We start from the raw sequence: 15,382 nt of genomic DNA on the forward strand, positions 1-15,382 counted from the left end.
TAACTTAATTAAATGAGACAAAAGAACATGTTAATGTCAGCCATATTAGAGCACATAGATGCCACCAACAAACTTTACCAAGAAACTATGAAAGAAATTCAATAAAATATTTTATCAAAAGTCAGCATAATTACAACCTGGTGGGGGAGCTTGGCGTGGAGTGACTCGTGAGGGAGGGAGTGAAGGAGGGCATGTATGAGATGGAGGCTGCCCAGAGTGGAGTGACTCATGAGGGAAGTGATTAGCTATTGGACCAGACTTTTGCCGAAGATGGCATTGGAAATGGTGGTCGGTGACATCAAGGAGGGAGGGAGGGCATGTGTGAGATGGTGGCTAGGGTTCACAGCTTACTCTTGTCGAATGTTTCCTCAAATGCAAACTTTTATTTTCTTTCTCCCTCTTAAAGTGACTAGGACTGAGCTTCGACTGTTGTTTCTGACCTCTGACTCCGACTCTGATCGGAGCTCAGAGCCCAACTCGAAGCAGCGCATAAGATTCGATCACCAATTTGAAACAAAGGAAAAATCTTTACTTCCAGATTCAAAAATCAAACAAAAACATGCAAAAAATTAAAATCTTAGGCAGAAATAGAAAATGAATTGCATATTATAAAAGGAAAAAAGAAAAAAAAATGTATGGATTAAAGGGGGGAGAAAGAGAGAGAGAGGATCGACGACGTGGCGCATGCCACATTGAGCGGTAATTTGGAGCAAGTCATGCTTGGTAATTTGGAGAGGGCTCAAATAGGCGGCAGGCTAGTATTATTCATAAATCTATGTACAAGCCGAGGCGATAAGGTATACAAACCGGGTGAACAACACCACGGAAGGGAGAAAATATCTTTAAAACCCTGTTTCAATTCAAATGGAAACACTTAGGGTACGTTTGGGTGTTGAAAAGTGTTGAGAAATGTTGAGAATGTTTGTGAATAGTTATGAGTAGAGATTGGAGTGAGTTTGTGAGTCCCATTGAGAGTATTTTAAGTTGTTTGGATGTGTGAAGTATGTTGAGTTGTTGACTTTTGAGTAAGTAGTTGATAAATGTGTGGTTCCCATAAATATTATAGTGATTTTATTTTTAGTAATAAATATTATAATGATTTTATTATAGTGATTTTTTAATATTAATAAATATTGTAGTGATTTTATTTTACTTTTATATATAATAATGATAAATAGTATAATGATTTTATTTTTAATTTATATATAATTGTGATAAATATTATAATGATTTTATTTATATATATATAATATTATAATGATTTTATTTATATATATATAATAGTTATAAATATTATAGTAATGTTATTTTTTATTTATATATTATAGTGATTTTATTTTTAATTTATATATAATAGTGATAAATATTATAGTAGTTTATTTTTTATTTATATATAATAGTGATTTTATTTTTTATTTATATATTATAGTGATTTTATTTTTTATTTATATATTATAATGATTTTATTTATTATTTATATATTATAGTGATTTTATTTTTTATTTATATATTATAGCGATTTTATTTTTTATTTATATATAATAGTGATAAATATTTTTTATTTATATATTATAGTGATTTTTATTTATTTATATATTATAATGATTTTTTTATATTTAATAGTGATAAATATTATAGTGATTTTATTTATTATTTATATATTATAGTGATTTTATTTATTATATATATATTATAATGATTTTATTTTTTATTTATATTTAATAGTGATAAATATTATAGTGATTTTATTTTTTATTTATATATTATAGTGATTTTATTTTTTATTTATATATTATAGCGATTTTATTTTTTATTTATATATAATAGTTATAAATATTTTTTATTATATATTATAGTGATTTTATTTTTTATTTATATATTATAGTGATAAATATTTTTTATTTATATATTATAGTGATTTTATTTTTTATTTATATATTATAGTGATTTTATTTTTTATTTATATATTATAGAGATTTTATTTTTTATTTATATATAATAGTGATAAATATTTCTTATTTATATATTATAGTGATTTTTTATTATTTATATATTATAATGATTTTTTTATTTATATTTAATAGTGATAAATATTATAGTGATTTTATTTTTTATTTATATATAATAGTGATAAATATTTTTTATTTATATATTATAGTGATTTTATTTTTTATTTATATATTATAGTGATTTTATTTATTTATATATTATAACGATTTTTTTATTTATATTTAATAGTTATAAATATTATAGTGATTTTATTTTTTATTTATATATAATAGTGATAAGTATTGTAGAATGTTTGTGAATAGTTATGAGTAGAGATTGAAGTGAGTTTGTGGGTCCCATTGAGAGTATTTTAAGTTGTTTGGTATGTGAAGTATTTTCAAAAGTACGAGAATACTTGGAAAGTGTTGAGGACACTTGGTCACCCAAACACAGCCTTAGAGACACACTCCGTATAGGTCATATAAATGCCTTTTTCGTTCTTTTGGTCACCACTTCAGTGATCTTTTGATCCTATTATCTCTGATATTGTTCTCTTTTGTGATGGTTTTTGGTCTTGCATGCCAGAGACAAATGGCAGGTTAAATTTCATAATTATAAGATTGACACTCTTTTCCAAATGGATAACAAAGCATTAAGTCTATGAGTTTACTATTGAATATAAGAAGGGTTGGGAGAATAGAGTGGTAGATGCAATGTCAAGGAAGCCTGAAGACATTGGAGATGCTTCTTTTCCTGTTATTTTAATTCTGATCTTAGACAGTCAAATCAATTAAAGGACTCTTATTCTGGTGACATTAAGATTAGTGATATTCGCCAAAACCTCCAGCAAGGTCAATTGGCTGAGAAAAGGTTTCGGCTTGTGAATTGCTTGTTGCTATGAATATTGCTCAATAAGTTCATACTGAACAATAATTCTTTTGGGGATCACTCAAGTTATCAGAAATCTCCCCAAAAGAATGCCAAAAAGGAACTAAACGTACACTCAGTTACACTCCTTCAGCCTCTTCCAATACCTACGATTCACGAACTATTGGACAAATATTTCTGTGGATTTAATTGAAGCATTACCTCTATCAATTTTTTTTTTTTTTTGTAGGGCATGTGGCTATAGATCACTTCACTAAATACACTCACTTTATTAGCAATGTGTAACTTTAAACTACATGGAATGCCTTCAACCATTGTCAATGATGCTACATTCACTGGTTTCTTTTGGAGGCTTTTCTATATACATGGCACTCAACTGGTCTATGATTTAGCTCATCCTCCATAATTAGATGGACAACTAAGATCATGAATAAATTTGTGCAACTATACTTGAGGAGGTGTTTTACTTGTAACAGGCCAAGGAAATAGCTAGGGTGTCATGGTTATTTTGGGCTGAGTGGCGGTGTAAAAGCAACTGCCGCTCCTCCACTAATCTGACCCCTTTTGAAACCTTATATTGCCTCATCCTAATGCATTTTTATCATGGGCACAACTCAAAATGCTGCAATTGATGAGAGATTATAGTCTTGAGATCAACAGATTAAGGTCTTGAAATCTATGAAACATTTGTATGATAAACATCATTCCATATGTAAATTCAAGGTGGGTGACTTGATTCACTTTAGGTTGCAAAAATATGATGATAAAGCTTGGCACAGAATAAAAGACTTTAGACCCCGTTTGGATGTTGAGATGGTCCCAACCCATATCATCTCATCCTAACACCATCAAAACACAAACACTTTTTAATTTCAAATTTTCAAAATTTTTATCTAATCATTACCTAATCATTATAACTTTCTCAAACTTCTAAATAAAACTAAAAACAATAATTCAAATTCTTCAAATTCTAAAATAAAAATTATATTAAAAAATTATATTATAACAATATTTTAACTCTATAATTTTTTTTCATTTAACTTTTTTCTATCTCCTTTTCTAAAACTACATAAAATATTTTTAATTCAAACTATTTCACTACTATTAACATATTATTTCATTACTACTTACATATTTCATCTCATCTCAATTCAAATGAGCCCTTAAAGCCCCTTTTGTGTTCGAGAAATGCTTGAGATCCCAAAAATGAGCCCGAACATTTCTCCCGAAACCTTTTTTTTACTTAATGATTAAAGAATTATTTTTTAATGATGTTGTGAATTTTTTTATTTTTTTTAAAATTTTTTATGATGATTAAAAAAATACATGAAAAAAAGAAGAAAAATAAAAAAAACAAAATGAACTATTCGGGACATCATTTAGGACATGTTTTCGGTGACTGTAGCACCACTCTGTGTGTTCTGCAACGAATCAGTTATAGGTAATTCTTAAACTCCGATTTACCCTTTGGATGCTCTATTCACCCTATCTCCAATGTGATGGAGACAGCATATGTGATGGATCTAAGTTCTGGAGTTTAGTGACAAGCAGAAGGAAGAGTAGTTTGAAAAGGTTGGAGTGTTGAGCCTGGTTAAGTTGATTGGGGAAGTATACGTGGTGGATCACATGTTGATTGCAGGAGCATGTGGGCTGACAACTTCTTTGGGTCATTGGGATAAAGTGCACATGAGCTTTGTTATGTGGAATGTGTTGCCTTCTGGGCTTTTTTAATTGTCCAACGTGCTTAATCCTGATTAGCCCATTTGAATAGTTTTTATTACAAGTTTCAGACATGCAAATCTTACAAAAGGCTTTTTTTTTTTTTTTTAAAGAAGTAAAATTCCTTTATTCTTTATTTTACACAGCTGTAAATATAGAATTAGTTTTTACTTTCTGTTAGTTTGTTACAGAGCCAACTTGTATATAGGCTACAACCTCCTTTCCCTTTTGGGTATGAACAGTGCAAATACACAATATCGATTTCTCTGGGTCTCCATTAACGCTCTTTGTTTTTCGCTTTCTTCTTGTTACAAATCACTTACATGGTATCCAAAAGCTAGTGAGAGCAAAATGGAATTCTCGGAATCGCATACCCGATTCACCCACCCACTCAGACCTTCATACAAGCCTTCCCTCCCGATACCTCAACCTTACAGATCCCACAAACCCTTATCGTTTAGATCACGTCGATAGTCCTTCAATCACTCTCGTCGTCGATCTACTCACCATCGAAAACTACACAATTTGGTCCCGTGCAATGAAACGTGCCCTACGAGCTAAGAACAAACATGGCTTCATCGACGAAACCTTAACCAAACCCAACCTTCCTAATGACCCTTTAATCGACCTCTGGAATCATTGCAATGACATGGTAGTATTAGGGATTCAAAATTCCATCACTACCTCTCTCAAATCCATGGTTGCCTTCGTCGATGATGCGTACGAGACTTGGCTGGATCTTCATGAGCTGCTGTCTCACCAAAATGGGCCCCGAATCTTCCAATTGAAGAAAGCTTTGGCTTCTCTTTCCCAAGAACATGACTCAGTAAGAATCTATTATAGCAATCTCAAGACTCTTTGGGACGAAATGACAATTTATGACCCCCTCCCAACTTGTTCCTGCAGCACTATGAAGATCCTTTTGGCCAGATCCCAACGGGATTGTGTTCTTCAATTTTTGATGGGGTTGAATGATTCTTACTCACCAATTCGTGACCATATCATGCTTCTAGATCTTCTTCCGCTTGTTTCTAAGGTTTTTTTTCCCTTGTACAGTAACAAGAGCGCCATCACCAAATCACCTCTCATCTCCAACCTTCTGAAACCCTAGCTCTTGCCGTAAAGAAACCTTATAACTCTTCCAAACCATCTCCCACAAATTAAACCAACCCTAGAAAAGATTGCCCCTATTGCACTCACTACAAAATTTCAGGCCACACTATTGACAATTGCTTCAAACTTGGCAATGCCGAACCTCCCCTTTGTACCCATTGCAATATGACTGGTCACTCCGTTGAAAAATGCTATAAGCTTAATGGGTATCCACCTGGTCACAAATCCCATACCAGACAGCCTCCTAGTTCTCGTGCTAATCTCTCTATTGCTCTTGAATCTGATGGTGTCGGTGAGGACAAGGTGGGCTTGACAAAGCTCCAATATCAGCAGCTACTAGCTCTACTCCAACCTCAGGATCCTATCTCAGCTAATGTCCTGCGTTCCATTTCTTCCAATAACCTAGCCTCACACTCCAACATGTTTGGTATACTCAATTGTTTTTCAACACACACACACGCCTCTTTGGCTTCACCAAACACGAATTGGATAATTGATACTGGTGCTACAGATCACCTCCCTGTTTTTATCCATTAATTCCACAATTTCATACTCTGCTAAGCCTCCTAATGGAAGCTTAGCATCCGTGACCCATGTTGGTATAGTCCATTTAACCAATACTGTTATTCTCAAAGAAGTTATTTATGTCCATTCTTTTCATTTCAATTTAATTTCTGTGTCAAAGTTGACCAAATCTAACAACTATTGTTCTTTTTTTTTTTCATTTTTTTTTCCTTCTCTCTGTTTCTTTCAGGACCTGCATTCTTGGACAACGATTGGGAAGGGTAACCTGCTACATGGACTCACCATTTTCACTGTTTAGACATGTCCCCCACTGCCCTTACCATTTACTTTTCCATTTATAAACACAAACCACACACACAGATCTCACACACTTTGCTTCTGTTGCACAGAATCCCACACCATACAACCTATGGCATTGTCACCTAGGTCACTTATCCAAAAATAGGCTTCAATTGATCAATGATCTCTCTGTAAACACTCACATATCTCTTACTAATGAAATGCCTTGCACCTTGTGTCCTTTAGCAGAGTTCAACAAACTATATTTTTCTGATAGTGCACATTCTTCTTCTAGAATATTTGAAACTATCCATTGTGATATTTGGGGACCTTTCCCAACTATTGCGCATGATGGTTCTAAATATTTCTTAACTATTGTGGATGATTTTTCACGTTCTACATGGCTTTATTTACTAAAAACCAAGGTTGAAACCCACAAGTGCATTGAGTCTTTCTATCATTTAATTGAAACACAATTTAACATGAAACTTAAAATCTTAAGAAGTGACAATAGTGTTGAATTTCAAATGAAAGAGTTTTTCAACAACAAGGGCATTATTCATTAAAGAAGTTGTGTGGAAACCCCTCAACAAAATGACATTGTTGAGAGGAAATACCAACACTTATTAAATGTCACTAAAGCCCTCGTGTTTCAATTTGGTTTGCCCCATAAATATTGGAATCATGCTGTCCTCACAGCAACATACATCATTAACAAACTCCCTACACCCCTTTTGAACAACCAGACACCATATGAGCTCCTTTTTAAACAAAAACCAACCTATACTCATATGAGAGTCTTCAGATCTTTGTGTTTTGCTGCCACTATTTCCCAAGACATAACCAAATTTCAACCTAGAGGTCGTGTTTGTGTTTTTATTGGCTATCATTTTGGAGTTAAAGGCTATAAACTTTTAGATATTCAAAACAACACCATTTTCATTTCAAGAGATATTATTTTTCATGAATTTGTGTTTCATTTCCATATCATTAATTCTAACTCTTCTCCCTCTACAGATTTCCCACCACATTTTTTTTTTCACTAAATCCACCTCCAACATCACCAATTGATTCCTCTTTCCCCCCGATTCACCTCACCTTCCTTTTTACCTCAAGACCGTCATAGCACTTCAAATCTTCCTAACCTTCTCCCTACTGTCGAGATCCAATCACCCACACACAACCCCGCACCTACCCCTGCACCTGTCCATACACATACACAACCCAACCGCCACACAACCCTGCAACTACACCTTCACCTCCACACTGTAGCTCACCCCATAACTCTATTCCTCTCACACATCCTGTCATTGCTCCACAACCTACCCTTAGAAGATCCTCTCGTATTAGAACAGCCCCCCAATATCTCAAGGATTACCACTGTCACCATGTCATGCAGCACCCTTATGAGCAATCAAGTTCCAAGCAGGCTCCTACTTCAAATGGTAAACCCTTTCCTTTATCTCATCGTTTATCTTATTATCAATTTAACCTTGCCTTTCAAGCATTCACCACTTCCATTTCCTTGCATACTAAGCCTCACTCTTACAAACAGGCCATTAAGGACTCTGTTTGGTGTAAAGCTATGGAAGCTGAAATTGCAGCTTTGGAAACAAACCACACTTGGATACTTACTGACCTACCAGCAGGTAAAAGAGCAATTGATTGTAAGTATGTTTACAAGGTAAAATTCAATTTTGATGGCACTTTGGAAAGGTTGAAAGCTAGGTTAGTGGCTAAAGGCTACACTCAAATAGAAGGTATAGATTATGTTGATACCTTCTCACTTGTAGCTAAGTTGGTAACTGCAGATTTTTATTTAGTGTGGTAGCCATTAAAGGCTGTTTTTACATCATTTCGATGTAAACAATGCTTTTTTGAATGGTGATCTAACCAAGGAAATTTATATGAAAAAATCCCCTGAATACACCAAGGGTGAACCTCACCAAGTGTGCAAGCTCCTTAAGAGTCTTTATGGCCTTAAGCAATCTGCAAGACAATGAAATTTTAAGTTGACATCATCTTCTTGTTTTTGGATTTGTTCAATCCAAATCGGATTATAGTCTGTTTACCAAATAAGGAGGAGATTCCTACATTGCCATCTTAGTTTATGTTAATGATACCCTCATTACTAGCAACTTTAATTGTTCAATCTCTTCTCTTAGGACATTTCTCAATAATCAATTCAAAATAAGGGATTACTAGCAACTCTAATTGTTCAATCTCTTCTCTTAGGACATTTCTCAATAATCAATTCAAAATAAGGGACCTGGGCTACCTAAGATATTTTTGGAGTTTAGAGATCGCAAGATCATCTAATGGAATCCACTTATGTCAAAAGCAGTATGCCTTAGACATCCTTTCAGATTCGAGTATGTTGAGTTGTAAACCTTTAAAACTTCATTTGGAACAAGATTTCAAACTTAGCAAAGAGGATGAAACCCCCATTTCTGATCCTAGCATTTATAGGAGACTTATTGGCCGCTTATTGTACCTTACAATCACTTGGCTAGATATCAATTTTGTTGTCTAATTGCTAAGTCAGTTCATGGACAAGCCTATGTCCACTCATTTGGCTGTTGTATACAAGCTTTTGAAATATATTAAAACCTCCCTTGGTCAAAGCATTCTTGTCTCCTCCTCATCTCAAATTTAGCTAAAGGCATATTGTGATAGTGATTGGGCCTCTTGTCCTGACTCCACAGATTCACCACAGGCTATTGCATATTTTTAGGCCCCACTAATCTCTTGGAAGTCCAAGAAACAGAATTTGAGGCTTCGTTTGGATCTCAAAATAATCTCAACTCATCTCAACTCATTATTACAACTTTTTCAAATTCTAATATAAAATATAATAAATAATTCAACTTTTTCAAATTTCAAAATAATAATAATATTAAAAAATAATATTCTAACAATATTTTATCATCTCAACTCAATTCAACTCAACTCACTTCAACATCCAAACACAACCTGAATTACAAAATTTGAAGAAAAATTTTGCCTCTTATTCCATTTTACAATTTTCTTTCCTTTTTTTTTTTTTTTTTTGCCCTAAAGTCACGGTTCATGGCTGTTTACACGGCTGTGAAGCTCCAACATTTCTTGATGGTTGGGGTCTACAGAAAGAGCGGCTCGACAATCCCGGAGTGCGCTCAAGACATCACCGACGTGCTCATGGAATACTGCCCGCAGGTGTAGAAGGTGAAGGTCTGCTTTGAATGCTATGGCTCTTGATAATTCAGCAATGGCTTCTTTTTCCTTGTGGCTGTCCATTAATACTGTGTTCCAACCAAAACAACAATATGAACTCCCATAACATCTGAACGAAAAAGATGATAAAAAAAAAAAAGCAGCACCAACAACACAGCACCCAAATTTAAAGGCTATAATTAGTACCGAATGGGACTTGACAGTAAATTTAAACCCAAAAGATATGCAGACACAACTTGATAGGACTAAAAGGTGAAAAAAAGAAGTAATTTTGACCACCTTGAATTCCACCATGAAACTAAAGGCGGTCCCATTCCCCACTTTTATTTTATTTGCAAAGAATTTCGCAAATTTGAATTTGAAAAAACAAAAGATTCCTTTTTACTTTCAAAAGCCCGGGTGATAGTGTACCATGACCTAAATCACCTGAAGAATGACACTACAATGGAAATGCAATTTTTTAGCCGGTTTGATTTCTGGGCACGAGTGAATGCAATTCCTTCCAATCAACTATACACTAGTAACATTTAATTTGTGGTTGTCGTTTTCATCTTCACCATTTACTAGAGATAAACCTTACAGAAATTTTTCACATTATTGAATTTATGGAGGTATGAGCGATTAAGAAGGGAGGGAAATCTAACCTGCAGCTCGATATCTGTAAGGGTATACCCGAAGCGGATCTAATTGGGTGACCATCTCCAGATCTGCCTTTGTGAATTCACGATCGCAGTACTCAGACCTCTTCTCATAGGCAGATGCACTGTTCCGGGCCTTCTCAATCAGTTTTGACATTTCCTCATATGCAGCAGCCTTATCATTTCTGAGAAAATGAACCCGAGCAAGGCCCTGGTGGGCCCGAGTGTGCCGGATTTTAAGGGCATTAATGTAACAATCAGCTGCCAAGTCTAACTTCCCACAGTCAACATAAACACTTCCTAGATTATTCAATGCCTGCAAATGGAAATTTTACGATTCACATAAATATCAGAAGATGCCGTAAAATCCAAAGTGTTTACAATGTAACATCATGCCAGAAATATGCAAGATGGAATGAATCATAAAAGTTTGTTAGAATAAAATTCCAGTGTATCCTACTTACTGAACACATGACTTCTAAAGTGTTTCATGCCATCAACCCATAGAGAAGATCTTTTTTCTACACCAAAATACTTGGACCCCATTGAGTTTTTGTCAACTTCATGGATCCAGTGGGAGGATGCCCAGAAACTTGTAGTAGTTTCAAATGATAACTCATAAATATTAGTATGAACTCTCATGTACTTCTAAAATCGTACCAAACAAGTTGGAGGTCTATACTTATAATGCGATATCCCATATGATAAGGATAAGAGAATGTGGTGTATGAGATCCCACATTGCTTAGGAATGAGAAGTTCTTGCTCTTTGTAATGTTCCAATGACGCTCTAATTGTATCATTGACTAATCTTTTTGGACTATAGGCCAAGTAGTCTGGGCCTTCCATTGGAGTGTTACAAATGGTATGAGAGCCTATCCCAACAAAAATGTAGGACTTGAATAGAGCATAAAATTAAAAAAAAAAAAAAATCAAAAGTATTTTCGGTCAATTAAAGGAATTCAAAATGCCAATTGCATAGGATAAATATATTTTGTAGAAACCCAAGACTAAAAAAGCTAATAGTACAACTTTTGTATTAAAACTTCTTCAAGCTGATTCAATGCAATTAATAGGCTCAAATAAATGCATTGAACTACAATGATTTTCAAAATGATAGTGTTAGAAATGAATCACAATACCAAACAAACATTTGTTGCCAAACCTATAGCAAATTTGTAAGAAATTTGTAATAAAAATGCGGGGGTAATAGACAACCATACCTGACCTTTCCGCAGCCTGTCTGATGGACACTTCAAGGCATCTTCAAGAAGTGAAACAACAATTGATGAGCAAGACGGATCCTGGCTGGAGTCGGCCAATGCATAGGCTTTCAGGAAGAAGGCCTCAAAAGATCTCTTGATTTTGATTGACTCCTCTGCTTTTTGAAGCCCTTCCTCACAATGACCAGTATCATATAAGATCCACCCCTCATAAACCAGTCGCTCATGTTCACTGGAAGCATCTTGGTGAGCTAATTGTAGACTTCGCATCGCTGCCTCAGGACAGTTCAACCTGATCAAGCAAACGAGTGAAAAACGAGTGAAGAATCTATAACTCCTACATAAAAAGGAGTCATTCTACAACCTTAGGCAGAGGAGAACAGAGCCAAATTCTGGATTTACAGAACTGGAAATGACTGGAAATGATTCAGACAAGGAGACAATATATTCAGATTCCATATAGAACCCTATATGAAATAATCACTCATCTTTCTTTTTATTTTTATTTTTCTTTTCTGTTTCTTTCTTTTTAAAGCATGTATAAATCACACAAGCAAAAAAAAAGGGTTACAGACAGTTGATGAAAACATAAGTGTGACACTAATCCTTTGAAACTTCAGGGATAATTTTACTACAGTGCCTTAAAGATCCAAAGGAGCACACACCTCAGGAGAAGCAAAGACTGTCTGAAGTACAGAACCCCTTTTGCTGCATCAGATTCAAGCATCTGATAAATAACAGACAGAGACCCTATATCATCAACTGAAGACCACCGATCATACAATTGCAGCCAATAGTCTGCTGCTGTCCAATAATCTACATGCTCACGCACAAGAGTACGGAGCTGAGATGCTGCCACCCGTCCTTCAAACATCCTATAATCAGGGGAGAGTGTGAGAATTGCCTGAACATCACAAAGGGCTGACTGGTAATCCTCAAGTGCTAGATAAAAACAAAACCGAAGTTCCAAGCATTCTAGTGCAAGTTTAAACCCAAGAATGCGATTGATCTCTGCAAGCGCAGCTTGAACATTCTGACTTCTCATTAAGGAGGCAGCCCGATACATGTAGGGGTAAGTAAGAGTAGGGTCCAACTCAGTGGCTTTCTCAAGATCCTCCCAACACTTATCGCCTTCACAGTACAATGACCTCTCCTGGTGCATCCATCCAAGTGGGGTAACACTGGAAATTATGGAGCTGAGCTTCTCATAAGCCCAAAGTTTATGGCCCTTGAAGTAACCAATTCTAGCCAAAGCTGAAACAGAATATACATGGCCAGCATTCAAAGATGCCTCAAAAAGATGTTTGGCTTCTTCATATTCTTTCCTAAAGAGCCTCACACATCCCAACTGATGAAATGCCATCAGTCTCTGCCGGTCTGTTTCAGCAAACTCAATCAATCGTTCCAGGAAACAAGCTGTTTTATAAGACCGGGGATCAAGGTTTATTGCAACTTCACTTAATAAACAGTACAGGGAAAATGAAGCTGGCCCAACCATGATTGATATTTGTTGTCTACTAGCTTGGATAAATATTTCCACTACTCGATCGTCATTCAAACAATCAGGAAGATCACGCAAAACAACTTGCAAACATGAGGCAGCTAAAATTGGCGTGTTCTCTTCAAGTGCATATTCTATGAGTTCCACCGCATCTTCTCTAGCAGAAACCAGAGACGCAAGTTTCCTATCACAAGCATCTTTGAGCTTTTCACAACAAAACTTGTTTGCAAAAACTAATATTTCCAGCAGGAGATTTGTAGGAACCTCACCCAAACTACCTTTAACGCTAAACTCCTTCACTGCCCTCATACCTGACGGAGAGATATTGTTTTCAGAGAGATCAATTTCCTCACAAAGTGATTCTGTGAAACACCCGTTTAGCATAGCATTAAATGGAGCTGAAAGGCCAGAAATCTTCTTCCTATCACAAAATATTTTCTCATCTCCAATTCTAAAACCAACGTTTCTTAATACTTGGTTCCCATCCATCAAAACACTCACATGGGAATTAACATTTACATCAAGTGGAAGCTGAGCTGCTACATCTATAGGTCCAAACTCCTGGGCAGATTTACCACAGGTTCCAAGCAAGTCAGATATAAGCCCTTCCCCTTGTTTCTCATACTTCAACCATGCACCAAACACGAGCTTCTCATGAAGGGTGCTAGCCTTCTGCCATGCTGCACGAAGGCTTCTCCGCATCAATTTGAGCTCCCCAAGGCCCCTAAACACCTGAAATTGTAATAAATAGAGGCTCGACCTCTCTTGCGAAGGACATGACTCAAGTTCTTCATGAATTTGAGCTAAAACTTCTACGTAATCAACAGGTTTAAAGAATGGTAGTATCGGAGGCTCAGGGACCTTGATTAGAGATTCTCTAAACAATTTTCAATCCCCAAGAAACAAAAAACACAAAAACGAAAATCTTTTAATTCAATGAATTAGGAGAAATAAATTAAGAAGCTGAAAATGAAAAAACTGAGAAGAAAACTTACATGGATGAAGAAGAAGACTGCGATGAAAGTTTGGAAAGTTTTCCTCTTTCAACTTGAAGCCAAGACTGTGGATTGAAAGCATTGAGCTGTATTTCTTTAAAGGACTCGGAGGGGGAAAATGTCCTCATGGGGCATAAGAGACGAAACAACTCCCAGATCTCCACAACAGGCAGATGGGTCTGTCTCTCCACTCAACTCAAACACAATAAAAGTTGGAAACGATAAAAAGAAACAAAAAAAAGTTCCTTCTAATCACAATACACCACAGTTAGCAGAGACATTCCAATCCCACCAAGGAAACTAAAAAAAAAAGCTAAAGATAAAACAGTCACAATCCCTGTATTGATTCCGTCCAATTTATCGGAAACCGCTCGGAATTCAAACAAAAATACTTTTGGATTCCTTTCACTCACCAAAAGAACAAAAATCAAGCTTTGTTTTTTACTTTCCAATCACAATCATACGAAATTATGTGGATTCTACTATACAAAAATGATAAATCAGAACCTCTTTTTTTTTTTTCGCCACTAGTTTACAACATAATAAAATATCCCTAGTCTCTTGAGCATAGAAAAACAATAAAACCAGAAACGACCAAATACCCGGAAATGTTTACGTGAGATCTCTACCAGGAAAATGACCAAACCCACATTTTAGCCCACCCGACTCCTCCATAAAACGCCAAACAACCAATACCAAACAAAACAAAGCAGAGAGAGAAGAGAAAGAAACCCACTTCACTTTGTGGCTAGAATTAGCAGACCCCGATCAGAGAATAGGAGACGAGCGCTTCGGAGGCTATAGATCAGACAGATTGAGTGGAACCCGAACGAAAAATTCAAACTTTAACTTTGTTTCCCACTTTTTTGTTGGTAAAAGAGAGAGTTTCTTTATTTTCCCTTTTTTTCACTTTCCTTCCGTTGGAGACTAGAAAAGAATTTGCAGCCACTCTTTTTTGGGGAAGCAGTGCAGAACTTCAACTGAAAATGTTGGCAAAAGCCAAAAACTACGAATCTTTTTGGGCTTACTTTAACTATATCGCTGAAAACGAATCACTCGAGTCTAATTTGAATAACAGTACACATGCTTACTCGAATATAATTCGAATTGAAAAATTCGAATATCTTTCTTCTTGAAATTTGGATTGTTATTATTCGAATTCGGGCTCGAACTCTACTAAAAATAATGAACGATTAACTTGAACTTGAACTCAATTTTTTTTTTTAAATTCTGATTACTATCTTTTAATTAATATAAAAAAATTTAACTTTTATAAAAAAAAATCTAATCTTTTAATTAT

The 15,382-nt window shown here is 35.2% G+C and overlaps 1 protein-coding gene across 1 annotated transcript; it reads right to left on the reverse strand.

Moving 5' to 3' along the window:
- Positions 1–9,534: 9,534 nt before the first annotated feature.
- LOC109018694 (ETO1-like protein 1) lies at positions 9,535–15,107 on the reverse strand. The gene is made up of 5 exons (XM_019000844.2): positions 14,083–15,107; positions 12,252–13,964; positions 11,587–11,878; positions 10,371–10,680; positions 9,535–9,794 (listed from the first exon to the last, which is right to left on the reverse strand). Exons 1-5 carry the CDS (start codon positions 14,208–14,210, stop codon positions 9,574–9,576), a joined length of 2,664 nt encoding a protein of 887 aa, XP_018856389.1. The 5' UTR covers positions 14,211–15,107; the 3' UTR covers positions 9,535–9,573.
- Between the last annotated feature and the right edge of the window lie 275 nt (positions 15,108–15,382).

The sequence above is a fragment of the Juglans regia genome, chromosome 11 (genome assembly GCF_001411555.2).
Source record: "Juglans regia cultivar Chandler chromosome 11, Walnut 2.0, whole genome shotgun sequence".
Taxonomy (NCBI): Eukaryota; Viridiplantae; Streptophyta; class Magnoliopsida; order Fagales; family Juglandaceae; genus Juglans; species Juglans regia.